This window comes from Rattus rattus, chromosome 7, assembly GCF_011064425.1.
Source record: "Rattus rattus isolate New Zealand chromosome 7, Rrattus_CSIRO_v1, whole genome shotgun sequence".
NCBI classification, from domain to species: domain Eukaryota; kingdom Metazoa; phylum Chordata; class Mammalia; order Rodentia; family Muridae; genus Rattus; species Rattus rattus.
In genome coordinates this window covers 60580339-60605791 of record NC_046160.1, presented here as the reverse complement: position 1 = coordinate 60605791, position 25453 = coordinate 60580339, and the positions used below count along the sequence as shown (strand labels likewise).

The following is a 25453-nucleotide window of genomic DNA, read 5'->3' as shown; positions in this document are numbered from 1 at the left end:
AAGTAATAAAAAAAAAATAGGGCAGTTATACCTGTGACTAAAACAGTCAGAATTCCTTTCCAATAATGGGAGAAAAACAACAAAGTAGAAGCTTATACACCAGACAGTTTGGGAAGATGACTGGTTGGGGCAGGGGGTGTAATAAAGAACCATGGAAGTATGGGTAGCTATCAGAAGCATGACTGTTGAAGATTTCCCTGATGAGATAAATGACATGTGCATGTGTGGCAGGGGTGATGACATAGGAACAGCAGAGAAGCTGAGCTCCTAAGCCAGAGATCAGCAGGAAACCAATTCTAAGTGAGAGCAACCTGGCATGTTCCAGTAACTAAATAAGACCTGAGTCCCTGGAGAGTAGCAGACTGTGGGGAAGGTCATGGGAGACAAGGACAGAGCAGAGGTGAGCCAAGTCCTGGTGGACCTAAAAGTCTCAGTGGAGTCAAAATTAAACTCTAAGCTGGCAAGGAAACATTATTGATTTTTTAAAGGCAAATGAAGTATCTACATGTTTGAAATATAGGAGTGGAGGGTAAATAAGAGGGTGAGATGCATAATTAATGTTTCTCGGTGGACTTGTTGGGAGATAGTGACAGTTTAGAGTATAAAGACGTGTTTGTAGACAGTGAATTCATTCATGATACATTTTTATACTTACAACCATAGGGGCTACAGGAAGATTGTTCTGGGAAGATAGTAACAGTAAGAACACCAAAGAAGAAAGTGTTTGTATAAGGAACATATAACTTAGTCTGCTATGTGAGAAGAAAATGCAAATGCCTACATTTTCTTCCACTTGCCATTTTTCTGGTTGTTATAAATTACAATATCCCTTCCATCCTGCCAGGATGACTGAAAACTTTAGTATTGAACACACTCTCAGCGTCTATACATTTTTTAAATGTGCTTTAAAATAGAAAGTGCTCTGAGGAAACTTAGAAGTTCAGAAATGAAAGCCTTGTGTAAGACAGGGCTTGGAGAGGATTGTGAAGTAGGAGTCTAGTGCAGGTGGCTAAAGGCATTATGACTTGCATCATGGGCTACCATAGGAAGGAGGGCTCTTAGAATTCTAATCCAGGTCAGTGTTTTAATCACATGTGGTACCACAAGACTTTTTTGTTCTTTGAAAGTGTTTGGAGACTTTAATAGGAAGGATAGTCATAAGACACTGAATAAAATGTTATGCTATGTAATGGTGACGAGAAGGCTTGGCTAAGATGACCTAACGGAAGGATACTGAAGGATTTGAAGAGAGTAGGCTAGTGAGTAAAGCAGGGGACCAGAAACTGCATAGAGAGCAGACAAGAAACCAGAGACTAAGGATCCCTTCAAAAGGAAATGGGTGACAGAGAGCCAGCTCTCTGTCCTCACAGAGATGCACTGCCAGTACATGAACGTGAGTCCAAGGATCTGTCTTCAACTGGATAAGACGTTTAAAGGACAGTCCAGGGAGTCAGGAGGCCTGAGCTTGTGGAGAATTGTGGGATCAGGTGACAGTGGTTGAATGAACAATGTGTTATGTTCAAGTAATAGCTAGGCTAGAGTTCCTTCAGCTAAGAATACACTTATATGACTATGAATAAAAGAAACAAAAGCTTATATGTAAAAAGACAAAATGGAATATGAAAATGTGGGAACACAGTTTGATAATGCTGGAATATTTTTAAAGACTGTTATGTATAAGTCATTTAATTTTAGTCCATCATCTCAAAGAACTATTTTGAGCTACAGTCAAGATTTATAGATGTATAACCTGTGTATATATCATTTATTTAGCCCTTAGGTATTAAGATAATTATGTATTTCATAATTTATAATTTTTTAATATTCAGTATTAAAATGAAATGTGTTATCAGTCACATTCTTAAATTTGTAAGTATTAAAGAATTTTCAAAAACTTCTAAACCTCATCTTGAGCCCCATGTAAAACTTTTAGTTTTTTTATTGTGTATATTAACACTATAATAATAATTTAAAACAGTTAAGAATATAAGGAATGGGACCATAACAGTCTGTAGGAAAACAAAGGAATCCTTTGTCATCCTGAGTTTGGGAGTGAAATCCCAAATCTAGCACTAAAAGTAGAAATAATAAGAAAAAACAAATAGATCTGTTAATTTCATCAAAATTTTAAATTTTAGACTGGGCAAAAATTAAATAAATGTTCTCTATGGGTAAAGCACTAATATAGGACTGAGGTCTAATACACAGAATTCTCATAAGGCAGATGTGGTAACATACCTGTAAGTCCAGAGCTCTTCAAGGGGAAGCCAAGACAGAAGTTTCAGAAAGGCTACAGAGCAGCTACCCTGATGTATGTAGAGATAAACAACAATAGATCCTCTCCCAAACAAGATGCAAAGTGAGGACTGGCACTCAGGATTCTTTAGTGTGTTCCACAAGTGTACCAAGGAATGTGCATACCCAGACTCATAAGAACACACACAAAGTAGCAAAAATAAAACTGACTGTACCTGAAGACTTAAAATGGTGTAGTTGTAGAAAATCACTTGGCAATTCTTCAAAAGTACATAATATATAATTACATATTACCCAGAAATCTGTTCATTTGTATATACCCAAAATATAATAAACAGATACCCGAGTAGATACATATTCATTAATGTTCACTGCAGCATTTCTACAATATTCAAAAGATGGAAACAAAGGGTTCATATAAAAATATGCATTCTGTGTGTGTAATGAAGTATCATGTAGCCACACGAAGGAATAAAATTATATGTAACAGCATGAATAAATGTTGAAGGCATGCTTTTCCCTAAGCTTTCTTTTCTAGAACTAGGGAGATAGCAATAGAATTTGCTATCATTATTATTATTATTATTATTATTATTATTATTATTAATTATCATTATTATTACCTTGAAATCTGTAATCTAGCAATAAAAGCAGGACAATAAGAGAAAACAAATAGATTAGTTGATTTTTGTCAAAAGAAAGTTCTTAGGCTGTGCAAAAATTAAATACTTCGGCACTGTGGATAAAGTACCTTCTTCTCTGTGAGGTGAGGTGAATTGCATGCCCCAGAGCATATTCGCAGGAAAGATGGTAACTGTATGGAGTTGCTTCTCTCCATATCTCCCGGGCTCCAGGGATCTAATTCAAACTCACAAGGCTTGTGGGAGAATATCTACACTCACTGCACCATTTTCAGCTCTGGTTATTTTTATTTTGAATCTACAGGTAAAGTTTTAAAATTCATTATATGCATTCATGTCTTTGCCTAAGTTCTTTTTACTGAGAGCATTTTTATTGATATAGAGATAATTTAAACTTACTACAGTTTGTTTTTAACCATTTCTCAAATTTCACGTTCACATACATTAGCTGAATTTACAAATCAAAAGAAGTTTATTGACTTTATAATCTGTAGACTTGAAAAAAAAAGAGCTTCATAAGTCAATCATGTTTTCTTTAATTTTAGAGTTAAAATTCAGCCTAAAAACTGTAGTCATTTCTTAGAAGGATGGTTTGTAGTTGGTCAGACCCTTGTCTAAGTACCCCAGGTAGTCTCTATAGCACTTCTGTCCATTTTGTCTTCATGCTATGTGCTTTGCTTGTTTTGTGTGTAGTATATGTAAAGAACTCTGTGACAATCAGAGTGGGGACATGGCCATCACTACATCTTCAGCCTTCAATGTAGTACTTGCATAGGAGAGTCTCAGGCAATATCTATCAAATGAGTGAACAAATCAGAAACCAGAATCCAGAATGTTTTTTTAGCAATAGGACAGTCAAATGCTGATAACGGAACAAACACCATAGACATGAAGGTTGGGTTTGTCCAGATCTCCTGGTGATGGATGGTTTGGGTGAGATTGTAGGAAAAGTAGTAATTGAGTAGATCTGGGAGAGGGGCTGAGGTTTAAGGTTGGCTTCTTCCAGAGCTGGAATTACAAATTTATATCACCACATGTGGTGGTTTGAATATGAATATAGCACTATTAGGAGGTGTGGCCTTGTTGGGAGAAGTGTGTCACAGTTGGGGTGGGCTTTGAGACCCTCCTCCTAACTGCCTGGAAGACAATCTGCTCCTGGCTTCCTTTAGATGAAGACGTAGAACTCTCAGCTCCTCCAGGACCATGCCTGTCTGAAGCTTGTCATGTTCCTGCCTTAATAATGGACTGAACCTTTGAACCTGTAAACTGGTCCCAATTGAATGTTGTCTTGGTCAAGTATCTCTTCACAGCAAGTGGAAACCCTAACTAAGACACCACACTGTAGAGAGATCATCTTGTGTATTGTATAGATGCCTCACCTATCAATTAAAATAAGGAAATAAATGTGGAATATCTGTTAAAGAAAGAATTCTGAAAGAGAAGGAGGTGGGGTGGGAAACCCGGAAAAGATTTGAGGAGATGGACACATGGTACTTAAGCACAGGTAACCAGCTATGTTGCAAAATGTAGGTTAAAATATATCTTTAGTTATGATCTAGTTATATATATATATATATAGATAGATAGATAGATAGAGAGAGAGAGAGAGAGAGAGAGAGAGAGAGAGAGAGAGAGAGAGAGAGAATTAAAGAATTCCTGCAAGAATGCTGACTTAAGGAAGTGGTGTTTTATCCAGCCTAGTACTGTAATCACAACTGTTCACATTAGGAGTAAGTAGTTCTTTGTTGCTACGTAATGTATACTTCTCATTGCCCCAGTTATCTTTCAAATGCAGTTCTTTAAATCTGAAACCAATCAAATTTTCAATTGAGTTTGATCATAATAAGTCAAGGTGTCTTAAATAGGAAAGAATCCTTACATCCCTGATGGAATTTTCCTTTCGTTTGGTATCGTCAGTTTTTCAGGCTTCAGTGTCATATGTAACTGTCATGTTCTATTAAATTTAGTCCCAGCTGTTTGGGAGTACCCATTTCTCAATACAGTCTTTTGCCCAGTTTCACATCAGCGCATGGGTCTGGATCAAAGTAATATTGACACGTGAAATCAACTGAAAACACTGATGCTTCCACGAACATTTTCCCATTAACTATCATTCACCCAGGTTTTCCTTGTTTGATATTTTTGCCTAAGTTATAATTCATTAGATTTATCAAAGTGTCTTGTTCCAATTATGTTAATTTCTTTAGCCACTGAAAAGCTCCAAAAGAAAATGCACAGTGTACACGGAGGAGCTCCATCTTTAAAGAAGTGGAGTGTGAGCTGGGTATAGAGGAGCGGAGCCCGTGCACATGGAGCAGAATAGCCAGGGTCTGTACCAAGTACCAAGCCCAAAGTTACAGTAGCATGGAGGATGTATTTTGCTGTAGTTCCATGAAGACTTTGCTGTGAATATGCTTGAGGATTGTACCTTCTTTTAGAAATGTACTTTTTAGGTTTGGGTAGTGCCTTTGAAATAAAGGCACCGTTGCTCGTTGCCATGGGTCTTTCTTGTTATCAATACATGTTTTGTAAATTCTCTCAATATTTATGAGCTGAAAATAAAAGGTAGGGCCATTTGGAGAGGGAGCAGTAAGTGGGGAGTTGTAAGAAAGGACAGGAAAGGGTGGTGAGTCCTGTGCCATTATGAAGTCAGTCACTGCAGTGAAACAAGGGTCTCATGCCGTGTGGGTTGGAAGAAATGGTGTCCTGTACACCTGTGTTTTGCATTATGTAGGATGGGTGTGCACTTTCCTGTAGCTGAGTCTTTGTTGTACTCTATCGCAGAGACTAGTAAATGCTGCCATTAAGCAAATAAAATGATAAATAACTGGCAGTTTAACTTAGACACTAATGGACTCTAAAAGCCTTTAAAATGACAAAACCCAGCAACTTTTATGATTTATAGGCTCATTTGTGTTACACGGTTTGGTCATATACTTGACAGTATTCCTGTTTTTTTTTTTAACTCACTCCTAAAAATTATGGTTTTGTTTTACCTGAGTGAAAGGGCATTAAAATTCAGGAGCAGAATATAACAGTCTCAGCTATGTCTCCTAATGTTAAGCACAGTTTCCTTTTGGGCTGGCCCCGTTTGCACAGTGTAAGGGAAAGACAGTAATCCGGTCAATCCCCAGTGTGTATATTGCAGCAGTAGCCCTATGAAACTGCCCTCAGAAGGCCTTGTACTTGCTGTTGTGCAGCATTGGTTTAAGACAGCCATGCTTCCTTATGGATCCAGGAGTTTTCATTTATTTTCTGTGAGTCTTCACAGTCTGCAGAACACTGGTTGCTGTGGTCAGAGTTGTGTTCTGTCAAGTCAAAATTCTAAGAATAGCACGGATTACACAGCCTTTAGTTACCTGGTGCCAGGCTTTCTTTGGAAATCATCCTTTAAGCTGGACTGCTTTGGCATCCACAGAGCGCTCAGTGGTGTCTCTGAAAGCAGTGATGTAATCTGATCTGTGTTCTGTGTGGTCTGAGAACCTGAATACCATTTTGCATTAGCTGCATTGATCGGGAATCCTCTCTAGTCATTTACTCGACAATTAATACAGTCTTGTAAAGTGCCCCCTGGGTATCCCTATAAACTAGCTTGTTTTACTCTAGGACCAAAAGATGAATCAACATAGACAGGAGTAACTAAAGCTGATGAATAGAAACAGGAAAACCTAAATCCACAGACCACATTATTCTCTAGCCAGCCTTAAAAATAAGCTATGCTTCCTTGAAATTGCTCTGAAACTGAGAAAAAATTTTCATGATTCAAATTGTTATTGATTAAACTATGAAAGTATAACAGATATACTTCTATAATTGTAGTCTTATTTTAGTCTAATTCCTGTGATCTAAGTCTGTTTCTAAGAAATGACAAAGGTCTTTTGCATTGGTCCTTAAAGCAGCATTAACTCTTTGTGATTATTTGTTTTGCAAATTCTGCATATACAGAGTGGTTTGACTTTTGAAACACTGGGACCAATGAGAACTGTTGCTATATCGTTGAAAAGGCTCAAAAAATATTGATTTCTGATTTGCAAGTCATGTACTGCTTTGGTTCAGAGAGGAAATGGCTGCTGAAAGATATATATGCTGGCGTCAGCCTCAGATTTACCAGTCATGTGCTGTTGTCATTGCCATAGGAATGTCCATAAAATTCCTATACTGTAGTATAGACCATCTAAATCTCATTTATATTTTATATTTTATTCACAACACCTCATCAATAAAATGGGTATTTGTTCTTGTATTCAAAAAGTTTATGACTAATCCATAAAAATGAGGTCCTTAAAAGGTGTTTTCCTAGATTCTGTCTGTCAGTTTCTAACTCTAAGGCCTTTCATGAGTATTGCATGTGTGTTTATCCCATAAATGAGTGTTGTGCTTGGATCTCTGGATCTTTGTTTCTTCTAGAACCCAAATACCTGTTTCATACTACAAAAAAAACCATGAATTCTAAAATCATGTTTAAATGAAGTAGATGTGGTAATTAGTTTTATTTCATTTGAGCATGAAAACTTCAGAGCCCTATGTGTTACAGTATTTAGTAATGCTATGCTCTCCTCTCTCTTCATAATTTTTCAATGTGACGTAAAAAGGAATGTTTTCTGAAAACGAGTCTTCTGTCTGCAGGTACTACTGAGAGGGTTTGCTTGATCCAGGGAACGATTGAAGCACTGAATGCAGTTCATGGATTCATTGCAGAAAAAATTCGAGAAATGCCCCAAAATGTTGCCAAGACAGAACCAGTCAGTATCCTGCAACCTCAGACCACCGTTAACCCTGATCGCATCAAACAAGTGAGTGTTTAGTTGGGAAACCAGGGAGAAATGGCCACAGTGTAGTGTGAATTCCTTTCAGGGGAAACAGGTTAGTCTTAGTGTGAAAATGGTTGAACATGCCATTTAATTTTTGAAGACTTTTAGAGCCTTCAATTGGCAAATCAATATATTGATTAATTTTATACTTATTGGTAATATACTAAGAGGCACTGACAAAACTAGGATGGCTTTTTGCAAATATAGAGGTATGGGTTTTATTAATTTATGGAAATATTTTGTTTAAAGTATAGCACTTCTTAAATAAATTATGAAATGTGAAAATGCATTTATATTTTCAACATTTCCAATGCCCAACTTTAGTGACATATCTAGTTCTCAATATAGTTATTGCGTGTAGACTCCTGTTTTGGTAATTTGTCTTGTTTAATGTTTCATCAGCACATATGTATAAGTCACGTTGTACACCTAGTGTTCAGTTGTTTGTTATCAGTCAGCTATTACGTTTTGTATCATATGTATAGTACTTATATATCTGTTATAAAGGTCCAATGTTGAATTTTAATGTATGGGGGTTTTTTGTAAAGAAAATTTTTCTTGAGGAAAAAAACATTGTGAATTTTTAAGATGGGAATAATTCTTGATATTTTATAGGGAAATGACATTGCTCGATGTTATGTAGGTTCTTTTACCGTAAATATTTTAGACATACATATTTAAAAATTATGTTCATAATTATTGTCTACTTTTTTGCCCTTTTACTTAGCCACTTAATTTGTGATTTAGTTTTATTATGAACAGATTGTCATTTTAGAATAAATGTATTATTATTCAGCAATTAACAGTAAATTTATTTTCATTGTAATAAATTTGAAATGTAGATGAAAGTTCTATTAATTTCATGTTTCTGAATTAAAAATATGTTAACCAGTGTTATGAATCTATCATAGTTTTATCAATATTTAGATAAACATAATAACCATATATCAACTTTAAAATTTATGGATAGCAAATATATGTTCAAATTATGGACTAATATTTAATTACCTACTAATAGTCTATTTAAAAATACTTCCTTATTTAAACCATAAGAAAGTATCCCTTACTCCATACAAAAATCACTAGCGAGATTCTCCATCAATATTGAATAGTTCAGTTACTCCAGAACTATGTCAAGGTGTCTCTCTATGGACACATGGCAACATCCACATACCTTAAAGCTCATGTTGGTTTATTCATAATCAGGTAGTAGCTTGAAGAGCTTACTTTATCTATGCTAGGTGAATAGAAAATAGTGCAAATAACATTGACTTAACAGTGATATGAAGATGTTATCAGATTGGAAAACAAGTTGTCTAGATGGAGACATCTGGGTTGGGATCACGTGGGGCTAGAAATGTCCTGCAGGAGCACTGAAGTATCTGCTCTCTTTTCCTACTACCATCACACAGCCCATTGCGTCCCCTTTTTTGCTGTAACATCTATGAAAATATTCAAGCATTTAGCTGACCATTTTGATATTTTCTTTTAAAAGAGTCATGAAATTAAACTTTGAATAGTATTAAGACTATGTCTATACAATAATATGAGGATTCTCTTACTATTTGTACCATTAAATAGTAGTCTGAACCAGTAAAATTCCAGTTCTAGCCATGGTTGTCTAAGACTGACCTGCTCTCATACAAAGAGGACCAATGTAGACTGATAAATCCCACCAGAATTTTAAAGGATTTGACTGATTTTTGTTTGCCCTTTTTAATTTTTATTATGCTTAAGATATATTGATTTATCTAGTTTCAGATACTCACATTCATTTATATGTCATAATATTCATAAGATTAAAAATTATTGGTAAACACTACATTTTCATGTAGTCAGCGACATGGATAACGTAGTGACACATTGCAAGGGAGCCAGAAACAAACACTGTTGTGCTGAGGCAGCATATTTAACACGCACTGTCTGAACAGTGTAAGCACCATAGCAAGTTTCTGAAAAGCTGTGGAGAAATGCCTTTCTGCCTCCTACAGAGATACATCTTGTGCTCTACACTGCAGGTTTTTAACTTTTTAGCTATCTAGTTCACCAATTTAATATTTAATAACAAGCCTCGTTCTCATTTTCAGTATATAAACTTAAATAGCTATGATTTTATTCTCAAGGAAAAATGCCAGTTTGAGTCTATAAAATAAGTATTTATAAAGTAAGTTACTTAGTCATAGAATAGATAAAAGGGGTTTTCTTGATGCTTACAAGTTTGAATTTTAATTCACAGAATCTGAAGATGCCTTGCCAAGAGTATCCCTATAACAAGTCACACACGTTTGCTTTTGCTGTGGGCTCCAAAATAATTTTTTCAAGTATTAATTATAAATATTACTCTCCACAATGTTATTTACAGATTAAAATTGGACTTAAGAAAATGCTGCAGCCAAATATCTTTTACATAAAATAGATTCAGGTGGAAAATCAATTTTGTTAGTATTTACATTATTATCCTACTCGGTTGTTTGTGGCTGTCAATTTTAAAGTTTTGCTTTTTTAGAATTGTAAGTTATAATCTGTACTGAAAATCAGAAGTCAAAAATAGTTTTTAACAAATTAGATTTTAAAGTGATGACTCTTCACCATGTGCTATGAATTTCTAATAAATTATATCGTACATTGTATTCCCAGATACAGGTCACTGGGTGAATACATTTTATAAACCATAATTTTCTATCCAAATGTACCTTTCCTTCTTGACTGGTGGCATTATACAAATGTAGTTTCCTGCATGCTCACCTTAAATGTCCCCCTACCAGACAGTGATGAACTCTGGTTCAGTATCTGAACATGTTGTAGATTACTTAGTTCTTAATTCTGAGTCCTTTTTAAAATCCAAACTTTGTAAGGAAAAAGCTAGGAGAATTTGAAGAATTTTCTTACACTTAAAAAAATACCAAGATTTTTTTTAAAATCTGCCCTGAATTTTATTTCTGTCATAAGTCAGCAAAATTCATCGATTTTTTTTGAACATCATTTATTCAAACATAAATTAATTAAATACTTTCTTAATTGTAAAATGTACAAAATGGTACACCTTGAACTTGATATTAGTTTGTTTGTAATATTGCTTAACCTATGAAATACGAAAGCATATTCATATTTTAGAGGTGTAATATAAACAGTGTACCATAAATCTCAAAAGAGCCTAGTTAGGAAGGAAGACAGGGAAAGCCCATTTTAGAAGAGGAGCTATGATGCAATTGGAAAGAAGGCTGTCACAGCTCTTGAATAGTGACAGGACTGACTGACTTGGAGTATGTGTTCTACTGTTTAGAGAAAATTCACATTTGTTAAGTAGGATGGGGGGACAGATCAGGAGCCTTATGTGTTTGGATGAAAGGGATTATAGACTATAAGATCATTCCTCATTTTCTGAGAGGTCTCCTTTAATGAATTTTAAGGATTATTTTTAAAATGAAGACTTCTTTGCACTTTGCTCTTCTTTGTGCTTAAAACAAAACAGATTTTAAAGCATTGTTATTGGTGAGAAAATAAATATGAATAGACCAAACAGACTAATGTTAATGATGTGAGACAGACAGGGTATTTGCCAGTAAGCTAAGGGGAGAGTTGCTATTTAAATATTTTGTCCTTAAGGAGTAATATACAGGACTTGTTTAATATAAAGCTACAAAGTTTGGGGAACTTTGTGATTAGTAGAAAAAAGTTAATTAATGGTTGGCAGATGTGCGTAGAGAGAACAGTAGAGATCTGTTGCTCATTGTTTTCCATGCTTTACCTGTGAATACTACATGTCCTTAAAAACTGTTAAGAATTCTTAGAAGGAAAGCCACATTTATTGTATAGTTTATTTATAGAATAATCTCTGGACCAGCAAAACTCATTTTGACAAGGGTTCATCATATATTTTGTTAAAACATTTTAGTTCTTAATTCCCTAAAATAGTTATATCAATATTTTATAAAATGTTTAGTGTTAAAAAATCTTGATTTTTTTAAAAGTGACTTTATATTTCAGAGAGTCAACAGTTTTAGGAAGAAGAACACTGATCTCTGTAGGTTCAAAGCCATCTTAGTCCACTTACCAAGTTCCAAGCCAGTCAACGCTATATGATGAAACCCTGTTTTGTTTTGTTTTTAAATCATGTTTTTGTAACAAGCAATTCAGCCTGTAGTATCTAAAGAATTGTTGAATAGCCATTGAAGTAATATAGGTAAAAAGGCTTTTCCTTTGAAAGGAGAAAAAGAGACGTGGGGCTCAAAGCTACTGAAAACTGAAAAAGTATATATTATAAAAATATGTGCTTTACAAATGGTATACATTACAAATTCAGACACGGATTGGTGTTGCTAGGATAGTCAGTTAAATACATACTCACAACATATTTTAATTGATAGTATTTTATAATCACTATATATTAATTACATAATTATTGATATAAATATTTTCTTTATAACATAATAAAGAAAAACTTATTGTATTCCTGTATTTCATGTCAAAACACTTTACATGGATTTGACATCCCTATCTGTGGACTTAAAATTTTTTCCCACAATTCCATTGGCCTAATTAATATGAACCTTCAAACTAAAGGCACTATTGTACTATATTCCTATTCGTCTATTTATTAGGGCCATTTTCATTCTAAAACTTAAAAAGGCAACTGAAATGAAAACTGCTTCACATATATTTATTATTACAAATTATAAAAATGATGCATTTGTTCTTCAAAGGATGTGTTTGAATAGTAGCTAGGAAAGTTGTCATGTTTTCCTGTCATTACATCAAATATTTCACCCTAGAAAATACACTAATGCTTCAGTAAGCATATGCTTTACAGCACACATTTGATTAATTCTCACCTATGTAAAGTATTAAAATGTAACTTCCTATTTAATCATCATGCTTAAAGATAAAACCTTAAGATATTTAAAGCACAGTAATATAATTCAAAGGTTTAAATTATTTATTTCATTCATAGAGGAAAGGGAAAGCAGCCAAGTTATTAAGGACAATTTTGATGAATATCAAAGTTGTATCAATTATTAATAGATATTCAGAATATATGAAAATCATAAAGAATAGCAATAAAATTTTGACAGATCGTCTGAATCTGTTATTACAAATTCTGAGCCTCATATGGCTACTTTTACATCTACTTCTTCGTACTAGTTAGGCACCTCATGAGGATTTATATCTCATGATGATATTGTCCAGTACTTCAGAGAGGTTCAATCCTACAGAAAATGGACACTCCAGATCTGGATTCAGTGTGAAGTGAACTTATAATGGGAGAAAGGACGTCTAGAATTAATATCTATTTATTCAGGAACTTGAGTGTTGGCCAGAGGTCAGTACAGAACAGATGTTTAAGTGTATGGGATCCCTCCTACAATACCATGTCATTAAGCTAGGTTGAGAAAATGAAACCTTTGATGTTGAATTCATACAGCATACAATAGTATGATGTTAACATGCTCAGTATATCACTGCATGGAAAAAATACATGTTAATGTGACTTTCAGTGATGGAAAGTAATGTTTCTCTAGAAGTCTGACAATTAATTACAAAGTGCCAAAATAGAAAATAAAAGAGTTGAAGCTATTAAGTCTTCCCCTGACTTAATACCTTTTCCAGGTTTTGTGTGTGTGTGCATGTGTGCGATTGTGTGCCTTGAAAAAGTCCTTGACTCAACTCCATGTAAGACCAACGACTTCTCCAGGTGTTGTAGGTTTTAGGAAAGAAAATAGGGGAAGGACATAATGAAGTCCAGTGGTGCAACTGTTGTGATGGTATCATTACTGGAAGTCAGTGATCAAATTAATCATTAATTTTAATTTAAACTGCCTTATTCTGTCTAAATTGGAACGTTCTGACACCTGAAATACACATATAATGTCACAAACAAACACTTTCATGTACTTTTCTTTGCACTGTCAAACCTCCAAGGTTAGGTCTTTGCTCATATATCAGTAACTGATAGACATACAATAAATTAACACATATTATCCTTTATATGGGATAGTCTAAACTATAGAAAACTATCCTTTTTGCCTATTAAAAAATATTCCCTTAAAGGGTCTGGCCTAGCCCTGTTATATGTTACGTGCAATGCAACACTTGAAGAAAACTCTGAACTCCTTAAATTTACTGCCTTGCTAGAAGTTAAAGGTTTCTAAAAAGACTGGGTGACTGACTCAGTGAATATGTATAGTTTGTTGTGACACATCTCTGTAGCATATTGCGAGCTTATAAATGAACAGAAAAATCAGTTTATAATATCTTGTGATTATTTTGAACATAGGTGGATAATGCACAATATATTATACTCTTTATTATAAATGTGACATTTATCATAAATGATAGTGATAATTTTTAGAACGCAGTCAGTTATGTGTTTATTAATGAGGTTAATGTTTACATTTTCAGATGACTCTAAGTATATTAAAATTTATATTTTAGAAGATAATGTGTATTAAGAACTCAGAACTGCAAATTAAATTGCTTTTATGTATGGATCCCTAAATTCATGTGGAATCAGCTTGTTGGTGATGTTCAACATATTAAGTAGGTGGATACTTTTGTGCCAAAGTAAACTTCATTTCACCACTTCTTCAAATCTCCGACTGTATTCATTGATAGGAAAGTGGCTCTTCCAGTTTTATTCATCTAACTTCTTGAATTTTCTTTGACATCTCTTTTCCCCAAAGCAAATTAGAGGGAAAGAAATGGGACTGCTCTTCATGCATAAGGGCAGGATGCCTTTAGCACTCATGTGAGTTCCTATCCGTCACCACCATGATTTCAAGTCATGAATTTATTTTTACATGCTTATGCATGCATATCTACATGTATCAGTTACTCAGTTGACCTCAAATTCCATTAAATTTGAACAACTAGGTGGAAACTTTGTCCATAGGATTTTGTTCTCGTTATATTACATTTTATTTCGTTTTGTTTTGTTTAATGATCAGCTTAAGGCTCATAAACGTTGATTTGCTCCTGAACTGCTTTGTTCCCAGACATTGCCATCTTCCCCAACTACCACCAAGTCCTCTCCATCTGACCCCATGACCACCTCCAGAGCCAATCAGGTACAGTATCATCCTCTCATCTACACCATTCTTTCACAGCGGTTGCCTGCCAACTGGAGAAAAAGATAATGGTGGGTTAAGGATTTATTCGTTCATTCGCATATATGCACCATGATCAGATTCCAAATAAATATCATTTTTAATTTTACATGCATTTTAACTTCATTAACAAAAATATTGATGTAGTAGACTTAATCAGAATTTTGGACTTTTTAAAACCATGATCACTTTACAAAGCCCTGCTGGTTAATTATTGAGTTGGTCTTTTCATCCCTTTCAATGTATCTTCCTAGTAATTTTTATAAAGAAATTAAGCATATCACATGGGTTATAAATTGTATTAAAATTAAGTATAGATATGTCTTTAAAGGTGACAATAATTTTACTCTTTGAAACTAGCCTTACTTTGTAAACAGTTCAACAATAAGCACTTTTAGCTTGAAAACTGGTGTAATTTTAGCTTTTAATAATTATAAACAGGATACATTTTCTTAATTAAGAATTCTTAATCATATTCATTGCAACAGTATCAAACTTTGCAATGAAAATTAGATCTTATTTCTTCAGTTTCACAGTTGTTTTAGAACTAAATACTTGCAGGCCACTTTTCAAGTTTGTTGAGTTACAGAAGTATAAAATGTTTAAACATATTTTCACTGTGTGAGTTGAGTTTTATTTAAATAAGAAGTACTTTCTTATTATTTCTGCTTTTCTTTTTTAGCAAAATAAGGGTTCAGGGAATGGTTTAAATATTAACATCTTATATTTTAAAATATTTTTATTAGTTGTCCAAAAAGGTATTGCTACATGTAGTGAATGTGGCATTTCTCATATTATTTAATTTAAAGTCATCAGGATTATTTCTCTATCGAGTAACTTTAATAATTTTCAACCTGAGAAAATAAAATGACAAGCTTATCTAAGCACTCTTAAGATGCTGGTCTATAGTAGAAATTTGGTTTTCTTTCTATGTAAAGACACTTCCTTTAACCACAAGAAAATGCTCCCATTTTGTCCCTGAAAGAATTAAGGCCCATCAGGATGATGTGTTTAGCACTATTCTCTGAAGACCATGTTCTCCAGCCTCCCTCTTTTTGCTTCTGTTCCCCATGCTTTAATTCTGTGGTATAGAAACTCACAAGGGAATGACTGCCTTTTGTTTTAAATTTCTCTCCTATGCTCCATTAGGGTTTGATTTCTCAACAAAAGCTGGACAGATGAGTACAGCATAAACAAGACAATGATTTTTCTCAAAGTAAGATGATACGTAGAAAGCCAATCTACTAATTTTGTCTCTGAAATTACACTTTTAGTTTATTTATATTAATGTGGATTTTTATAAGTGATTCCTTAAAAGACCAAGTATATCTCCTTTCTTGTTAATGCTCTGTTCCCCTCTAGATATATCTAGATATATATCACACTTGCTTCCGGCAAGTATTTTATCATAGTGATTTGAAATATAGGCACTGTGATTTCATATTCTGTCTACTGTACTGATACGTTTTGTTATTCATACTGTTTTCTTTCTTCTTTTTGTTCTGTTTATGTACAAAGAAGCATAGCTCCTGGATCACATGAAGCAAGCGTTAGACGAAGAAGATCAAATCCTTAATTTATTGAAAGACTTGTAGCTTATCAATAACATTTCATTCTTAGTAATTTGTAGCTCTCTCCTGTACTCCTTCATGGTAGGTTCCCATCAGAGGCAGTAGTAAAGCAACATCGTCTTTGTTGTTCATTCACACTTTAAGTTAGAGCACCTGCTCCTTTCTTACGAATTGTCCTAATTAATTTACTGATTAATTACTGTCTGTAAATACAATCTCTTTAGGAAAATATAGCTTAATGTAATAATCTTAAGCTTTACGAAAGTAAAATACTATATATATATATATATATATAGCATACATACATACACATACATATAGATATATACTTATTTGAACTTAGTTCATATTCTACTTCAGGTTAAAAATTACTGCCATAAGTTACAACTTGTATAACCTTGCTGTAAAAGCAGGAAATGAATCTTTCCCTAAGAAAATTTCTATAAGCAACAAAACAGAAAACAGTCAAAAATTAACATTTGTGTTGTTTTCTAATCAACATTGGCTAAATGACTTTGATCAAGTTCTCGTTTGCGATTAGTCATTTGTATTACTGATATGCAGAGAAGAATTGTAAATACGCAGAAGGTCTAGAAATGAAAACCATAACAGTAATTCAGAGGATATGCTTGCTCTGCAGAGCCATCATTCTACAACTTCATAGTGTGAACATCATTTCTAGCACTTGGCTTTTATTGATGTTAGTCTTTAGCCTCCTTAACACGTCTCCTTGGGTCACACTGTCTGAGCACAGTGTAGTGCAATAGTAACATCCTTGCAAACAGAGCATCCACTGTGTGGTGAACCTTAGAAATCAATAGCAAGAAAGTGAACCCTAGAGCACACTATTTGTGCTGAGGAGCTTGCCTTGCTCTTTACCTGCTGAGTAAGCCCATGTGAAATTCAGATGCTAGACTCTCTTAGAGCCTTTCATCTGACATATTAAAGTCCCCAGCTCTTCTCACAGTGCTTCAATGTCGGAGTGTCTCCTTTAAAGGAAGTATGAAAGATATTAGTCTTTAAAAGTAAATTACTTGGTAAATAGCTTGTTTTAAATGTTTGAGTTAATAACATACCAATACTAGTACTGTCTGTTTCTGCAGCCCCGGGTATGTCTTCGGTCAGGTTCACTGCCCTTAGCTTAGGTTATAATTACAGTCTAGGGAGCATGCCATTGCTTGCGCTTAGTGGTGATTCTCTATTGGGAAAAGAATGAAGTGTAAAGCTGACACTGCTACACGTTATTTCCTTTTTTGTGTTTAATATTTTAAAGTGAATGTTTGCAGCTTTTTTATTTATAAGGGTTTCAAGTGACAAAACTATAAGGCAAGGGGAATTGGTTAAACTTTCAGAAACATCCACAAGATCAGTAACGTTAATCAGTTCCGAGAAGATAATTATATATTCGGTCATCTCATCATAGTTTTATAAGTCAGTCGCTGGCATATAGTTATCAGGAGGGGCAGAGGTAAAAGGAGCAGGCTCAGAACTGTCTTATCTTCCCCATTTCTGCCATTGACTTGCTACTTCCCCTTTCTTAACCTATAACCTTACTTATACTCCAGCGAAATCATTGAAGCCATCCAAAGAGGACTTCCGTAAACTGATGTTGACAGTACTTACTAGACCAACACTTCATGTCCATGCCTTTTGCCTTTTCATTTATTTCCACAGGCCTTACTCTCTCTGTTCCTACCAAAGTCAGTTATTTCAGTTGCACAATAAGCCTATACTTTTCCTACTACCGAAGCAAAGCTTTTCTCTAATTATTCTTTGTCAAGTTTTGGTTCTACATTACAATATTATAATTTGTCTGCACTTGTTCTTTTCCTATCTTTTATTTTTTAGATTTTGACCCTCTCATTCATGTACACAGTGCATTGTGGGCATATTCACCCTGCTCCTTACCTTTCTTCTCCCTTCCCACACCAGTCTCCAATCTGAGAACACTGAACAGCCTTCTCATTATTCCCTGTTTCCTCTACAAACTACTCCCTCGTGTTGTCCTTCATATCAAATTCCACAAAAGTATTATCTCTGCTCTGTTTCCTGTGTTCTTTTCTGTTCCTAAGTCTACCCCAGTGAGGCTCTTCTCTCCACCACTCACCACATATGCCGAGTGATGCCCACACTGTAGTTCCAGGTGTTTGCTCTCAGTCCACATGTTACTGGCCTGTCGGCAGTGTGTATCCCATTTGGTTACATCCACTTCTGTGATGTGCTTCCTGCTCTTGGAATCCACGACTCAGCTTTGTGTTCCTTCCTGACTGGTCCTGCTTCCAGTGTCTTATTCTCCTCCTGTCCCACCTCACTGATGGATGTCCTATTCTTCAGATATGACTTCTGGACATCATATATGTTGCCTTTTATGTCTGCTATGTACAGCATGCGCTTCAGGCATTTTGTGCTGCTTTCATGCTTTACATGCTACCATATAAAGAACACTTCTCACAGATCCAAAGGCTAGAAAGTCCAGACCCAGCATGTAATGAGAGCTCTCTTGCAGCATCCTCACATGGAAGAGGGTAGAAGGTAGGGGAAAGAGACAACACGCTGTCTTCTCATGGCAGAAGAGACAGAAAGCATTCCCACAAATATACGTCATATAGCAGTAGTAACCTTTAGTGAAGGCAGAGCTCACAAAATGTATGCACTGCTGAACACCGTGGCCTCCAACGCCATTGCATTCGAGTGAAATTATAGCACGTGAACTATGGAGAAGATAAAAGCTGTCTCTCAAACCACATTCAAACAACCATGAACTAACAGAATCTTTATATAGGCTCACAAGCTTCTTATCATGTTTTAATGTTCATGATTTAAATTTATAATTTTCAAAAATATTTTATGAAATTTAAGCTTCAGGTCCCAAGTTCCTTGACCTCGCCTCTCATGCAGCTGCCTGCTTAATTACCACTTACACATGGAAGTGCTACTTCATTTCAACAATTCCAAACCCACCCTAAACCTCCTTTCAAACTGTCAAATGTTTATATTCTCTGGCCTGCATCTGAATTGTTTTAAACCAGTTTACCTGGTAAAATGCAATCTACCCAGCATCGCATCAGCACTTGAGAGGCTCTGTCTCTGACCCCAAAACTACCCCGCACTCACGCTGGGCATTCGCATCACAGACTTGCTATTTCTTTCAGATACGGACAGATTCTTCCTCAGCTCTTGTCTTTCTTTCTGCATGTGAAACTCTAATTTCAGAAAACTGTTTGCTTGAAACCATTGTAGCATTCCAAGACTATTCATTCCAAATGCATCTACTGCAGAAGACCACTTGGCTGCCTTGTGTAGCAGGCCTGTCTGGCTGCCCTCCCTCTCGGCCCAGCAGGCCTAATTGCGTTCTTTCTGCTGCCTTTTGTTCTGCTGTCTTGGGAGAACTACACACTTTCTTCCTAAAATACCTGTTGTATACTCTGTGCCCAATCACTTCTTTAGAACATGACATTGTATGACAATAGGAATTTTCTGTTTTATTCTCTGGTATATGAAACAGAATCTGGGGCATACATAGTAGGTCCTGAGAAGGTACATGTTGAGTGACTGCCATTAAATATATCAGGATCATAGGTTTTATAGAATCCTTCAAATGAAACTTTGATTCTAATCATGTAAAGAAAAGAGAAGAAATTGATTTGTTGAATAAAGAGATTAAGCCTAAAGAATATATAGTCTTACTACACTTACCTTCTATTCAACTGTGATAACATCCATGATATCGTAACTGTTTCTCAATTCCTATGGAAAAATTTTAAAAACCCAATAGAATATGAGTGAGGTTCAGGAAAGGTAGTTGACAGAGAAGAAATAGAAATGTCCAGGAAAAGCATGTTTAGCTTCACTAGCATCAGGCTCAGTTGCACTGTCTCTCACAAGGTTAACCTTCTTCTCAGAATTTTTGTAAGTATATGTGATACACATCAGATTCAGAAACAAGATGTGTGCTTAGAAGTCAAATGCTGTTAAGTACACAGAAATAAGCACTCATGGACAATGTTAGTGACGGAAGTACTATGGTACAGACTTAAGAATCTCACCTAAGAACTATTCTAATGTGGAGATATATAGATGTATGAGTATGTAATTCAACAGTGTTTACACTAGCAAAAGTAGGAAAACAACCTGATCTTTCATAGTATAATTCTGGAAGGATTTCTGGTGTTGCAGGCATTTATGTGTGAACATATGAATGTGATAGAAAAGACCCAGGTGAACTGGTTCAAAAGCTTTTGTCTGAGCTAAAAGGAATCAAATTACTAAGAAGCAGTTTACTTTTTCTAATGGTCAGAAAATGTCGGCCTTGATCTGTGTTTGAATGCATCAGAGTAATGGCAAAAATATGAAAATTACTAGCATTTTATTCCTATGTCTTTCCTCCTAAAAGTTAGCTAAAAATGACAACAGGATGAAAAGGCAGGTATCAATTTACCATGATATGCTAAATAGAAATTAGAAGTTTCTTGGGAGAGGTACTTGATACTGTATGTGCCTCCAAGCTGCAAGATGCTCTACGTTACTGTACATCTTGGAATGTGCTAGTTTGTGTCAGGAAGGGTCCCTGGAGAGATGCTCTGTCCCAGAGAGATGCTCATTTACTGTAAGGCGTTGTTTCAGGCTTAAAATTATGAAAATTAAATTATTATATAATACATATGTGTTTTTATCTATATAAGTTCTTGAGCCTAGATTCATTTCAAAGCTTCTTATGGAGTTTTTAATGTAATGACATTTGGGGGGCAAGATGACATAAATATATTTGAACGGTTTGATATCTACAAAAGTTTCAATGTTGGCAGTACTTTAGGATTGAGAGGGTTTGCTAATTTATATGATTGAAAGTACAAAGGCATATTATGCAAAAGGTATTTTCCGGTCTGAGGCTACATTAGTAGGCTTACTCATAGTAGACTAAACCCATAGAGAGATAGGGTTAGATTTCTTGTCCTGGAGATCTTTATATGCAAATTATAATCATGGTTTTTAAGATTGTTTTCTGCTGTTATTGCCAAAAACTATGGGACTCCATTAAGTAGATGCTTTCTGTCCATGCTTCCTTCAATACCAGAACATCTACTGTTAGTGTCGGTGTAGAAGTCTATGCATTCACATGCATGTTCATAATTAAGTAGATGCTTTCTCTCCATGCTTCCTTCAATACCAGAACATCTACTGTTAGTGTCAGTGTAGAAGTCTATGCATTCACATGCATGTTCATAATTAAGTAGATGCTTTCTCTCCATGCCTCCTTCAATACCAGAACATCTACTGCTAGTGTAGGTGTAGAAGTCTATGCACACACACGCATGTTCACAATGTGGCCTCATAGTCACTAATTTACTGATTTGATGCCTTTGATGATTTTAAAAGTCAGAGCTTTCTCCTCCCTTAATATTGTATTGGTCATTATTTAAGCACTCTTTGCATTCACCCTATCTAGATAACACTGTATTTCCATGACATAAAGTTTCTCCTTAACTCTCAAGCTTTCTCTACTCTCCAGAGCCATAACCATTCATTTGCTTGACATTTTCACTTTGGTGTCTAATAGATATTTCAAGCTGAAAATGTCCAGAACATGTTCCTTCCTAGCCACATGTCCCATTCTTTCTTCCCATCATCTGCACACTGAACACAGACCCTGACTTTGTGCATAGGTATGTTCACCTTTCACTCCTTAAGTTAAATAGTGAATTTGGTGAGAAATAAAAACATGAGAGCCCTAGATTGCATATTGATTTTTTTAATTTCCAGTTACACTTTCCTGGTAACTAGAACTAAGAATCCTTCAACGTATGATTTAGTACGTATGTACCAAAGTGGATATGGGAAGGCTTTAATATTATCATAAGTAGCCTTTTTATTTAACCTGTGAACAATTATAAATAGCCCTTCTTCTATAACAAAACTTTAATAAAATCTTACTTTTATAAAGCAGCAAGACTACTCTAAATTATTCTGACTTTTAAAATAGATTTCTCTGCCATACTGTATCATTTTACACGTTCTCTGGTTCCCTGCAGTTGACTCTAACAGCTTTCCTTCGTGTAACTGTCTAGAGTGCTTGTCATCTCAGAGTAACAGGGATGGTTTGAGTGCTTCTGGGCTGGAAACCATGGATGGCTTCCTATTTCCCAGTCCAGCTGCACCTCCCAAGCACTGATGCAATGCAACCTTAAAATAGACATCATTCACAAAAATGAAAACTGTTTTAGACGCAAAGCAAAATCACATTAAGTCAAGTAAGTCTATTAAACCCTTTTCCCTTTAGAAATTTAATGGAGACTATTGTTCATTTTCTGTCTCTTCCAGAGCCAGATAAAACAGGGTTCAGTCTTCCCATCACTATCTTAGCTTATACACTGAATAAAAAGTGATGTGTAAAATAAAAATGAGTCAGCACCTCTACAAACACCCTACAGATACTCATGGGTATCAGTTAAAGTATGAGGTTAAAATGCAAAGCCTGAAGCAAAAAGGAGGCCCATTCATGTTACAGTTACTCCTTGAGTGAGTCTGCAGAGGCCCACACATACTGCGCCATCTTAACTAGCCTCCCTCACACTTAATCAAATAACACTCAGTTCTAGATGTCTCAGAGTAATCTGACTACATTTTCATGGCTAAATTGGGCTAACTACTTACACATACTATGAAACTAGAAAATATGGCAGAAAGTATACATTAATAGTAAATGACCATGTAGAGTCAGGCAGATAGAATATACTTATTTGTTTATTTGCTAGTTTTAGATTTCTAAGTCACCGAAAACCTGGTAGTGGTATTTTCAGAAACTTTCTGATAAGATAGAAACATCACTGCTCTTAGCTTTTGAATATTTCAATGTGTGCAAAATGTAACTTGAAATTTTAGGATTTGATAATAAACATTACTCTAGATTTAAGAAACCAGTTAGAAATTAGAGATATGCAGTTAAGAGTCCTTACTTTGGGTTCAGTTCCTAGCACCCTCCCCCAAGAAGTCTTAAAAGAGATATGATGCTCTTTTTTGGCCTCAGCGGTCGCCACATATGTCTCATACAATTATATACATGCAAGGAAAATACATGCATGAAATAAATAGATCCTTTTTCAATTAAAACCTTTTGGAGGTATGAGGTTTGATTTTTTTTTTAATAGGTAGCTGAAGCTAAATGACTGGTAGGATATACAAGATTTCAGGGTGTGAGAGCACACAAATTGAGGAAAACATCAGTTGTAAGGAGAGAAAAAAACCTTTCAGTCAGCTGGAAGACACCGAAGATCAAAGCAAAGAGAAATACAATAAGTGCCGGATACACTGAGGGATTCACAGTTGGAATGTGTACTATGTGGGGACTTTTATGTCTCCTACACAGATGATGAGACTCAGACAGGAAAACTAGAATTGAGGCATAGCCTAGAGAAGTGTGTAGTCTACAGGGCATCCTGGCTAGTTCAGTGCAGAATCTTATTGGGAAGAGTAACTGAAGGATTTGAATAGATTTTTTCCAGGATTTTCATATATGTGATAAAACTTAAAATACACATCATTTGCAAAAATAAATGAATGTTTCAGAAGCAAAGCAAAATGCTATTGAGTCTAATAATTCTAGAATAAATTCTATTTCATCTTTATAATCACCTAAGGTAGAATTAGGGTTAGAATATAATTATAAATCTTAAAAGCAATTTTCTGGGAAAAAGTCTACTAAAATTAATAACTGTTAAAACATTCTTCCAATAGCCTCTATAAAATAAAATTAACTTAGGCAGCAACTTTGAATATATTTGCCATTCCTAAGAAGTAGTTTTAAATTTGGATTTTGTAATTTTCAAAAATTAAGCTATTTTAATCATAGGACTAAACAAAATTAGAATCAGAAAAAATATTTTGTGTTCAAACAAAATAAAGAATGTGTCTAAGATGTATAAGTGCACTCACATGTGCCACTCTGGAACACAGATTTATGTTCATTGCCTGCTTCCTTCAAGAGGAATGGCCAGACCTCACCAACTCCTTTAAAACATCCCTTTGCAGATTTGGGTTCTAAGGTAGCATTGGTGATACTTGCTTCAAATTACCTAGTGAATTACAAAAACAAACTAAAAAGATAAATCTCAAGTTCAGAAACTAATCTTCCCCTCAGATGTTAGAGGTGATTTGGCCACCTAGTCTGTACCACAGAGAGAATGAAGATGCTACTTCAGTGCCCTGTCAGTGACTGCAGTTGCAGGGTTGATGAGCCCAGGGAGGGGTATAGACAGATATGTGGATGTCAACGAACGCAAGCTCAAGGTTAGTCTCTAGAAGTAAGACAGGATGTGATGATTCTTGTGGCTGGACACAAAATAAATTAACAAAATGACCACATTGCGCTGTCCTAAACACTCAGTGACTACAGTAATTCGTCATCAGTGTGCGATGATAGGGTAACAAGCAGTACTACTAGTACTTCTAGAATAGAGAGTCACGTCATCAGAATGTATAGGTGATGAAGTCTCACATCCCCTTAACTTAAGAAACACCCTATATCACTATTAATCATTTGGTGGTCAGTTTCTATAAACGTAAATGACTATTTGTCTAATTAAAAATAAAATGCTAATAATTATTTTATTGATCTTTACCTCTAAATATAGCCATAAAACGGATAAGATATTTGTGAATAACCCCCAAGCTACTAGGTAAAAAGGAACATGAAATTAATGTTTTGAAAGGTGTAAGTGAGTATTTTCTACAGCTGTCTATGTTAACTTTTCTTTCATCATTCTGCACTGTTTCTTGGAGCTGCAGCAGATGAAGGACCAGTAGCGGCATTATGAGTTTTAGCTCTCTGAAGACATGACCAGTTGTACAGTTATGATCCCTCTTTTTATGCTGATTTCTACAGACTGTATTGCAAAATGCAGAGATTCAAGGAACTTTTGTTTATAATTTTGACTTGAATATTACTTTTTTACTTGAAAATTGCATATTCCTTTATAAACTCATTGTACAAGGTAATTTTATTAAAGTATGATAAAAGTCACTTTAAAGTTGTGGTATTTCCATCTTAATAAATTATGTTTAAACTAATTATCAAT

The 25453-nt window shown here is 35.1% G+C and overlaps 1 protein-coding gene across 5 annotated transcripts in view; it reads left to right on the top strand.

Moving 5' to 3' along the window:
- Nova1 (NOVA alternative splicing regulator 1) overlaps positions 1 to 25453 on the top strand; it is a 125595-nt gene that overhangs the window by 94160 nt on the left and 5982 nt on the right. For 3 of the 5 annotated variants that reach the window (XM_032907699.1, XM_032907701.1, XM_032907703.1), the window contains exons 3-4: positions 7524 to 7690; positions 14701 to 14772. In XM_032907699.1, the coding sequence (XP_032763590.1) occupies positions 7524 to 7690; positions 14701 to 14772 (239 nt within the window). The remainder of the gene's footprint in view (positions 1 to 7523; positions 7691 to 14700; positions 14773 to 25453) is intronic. The other 2 variants (XM_032907700.1, XM_032907702.1) reach the window with 1 other exon arrangement.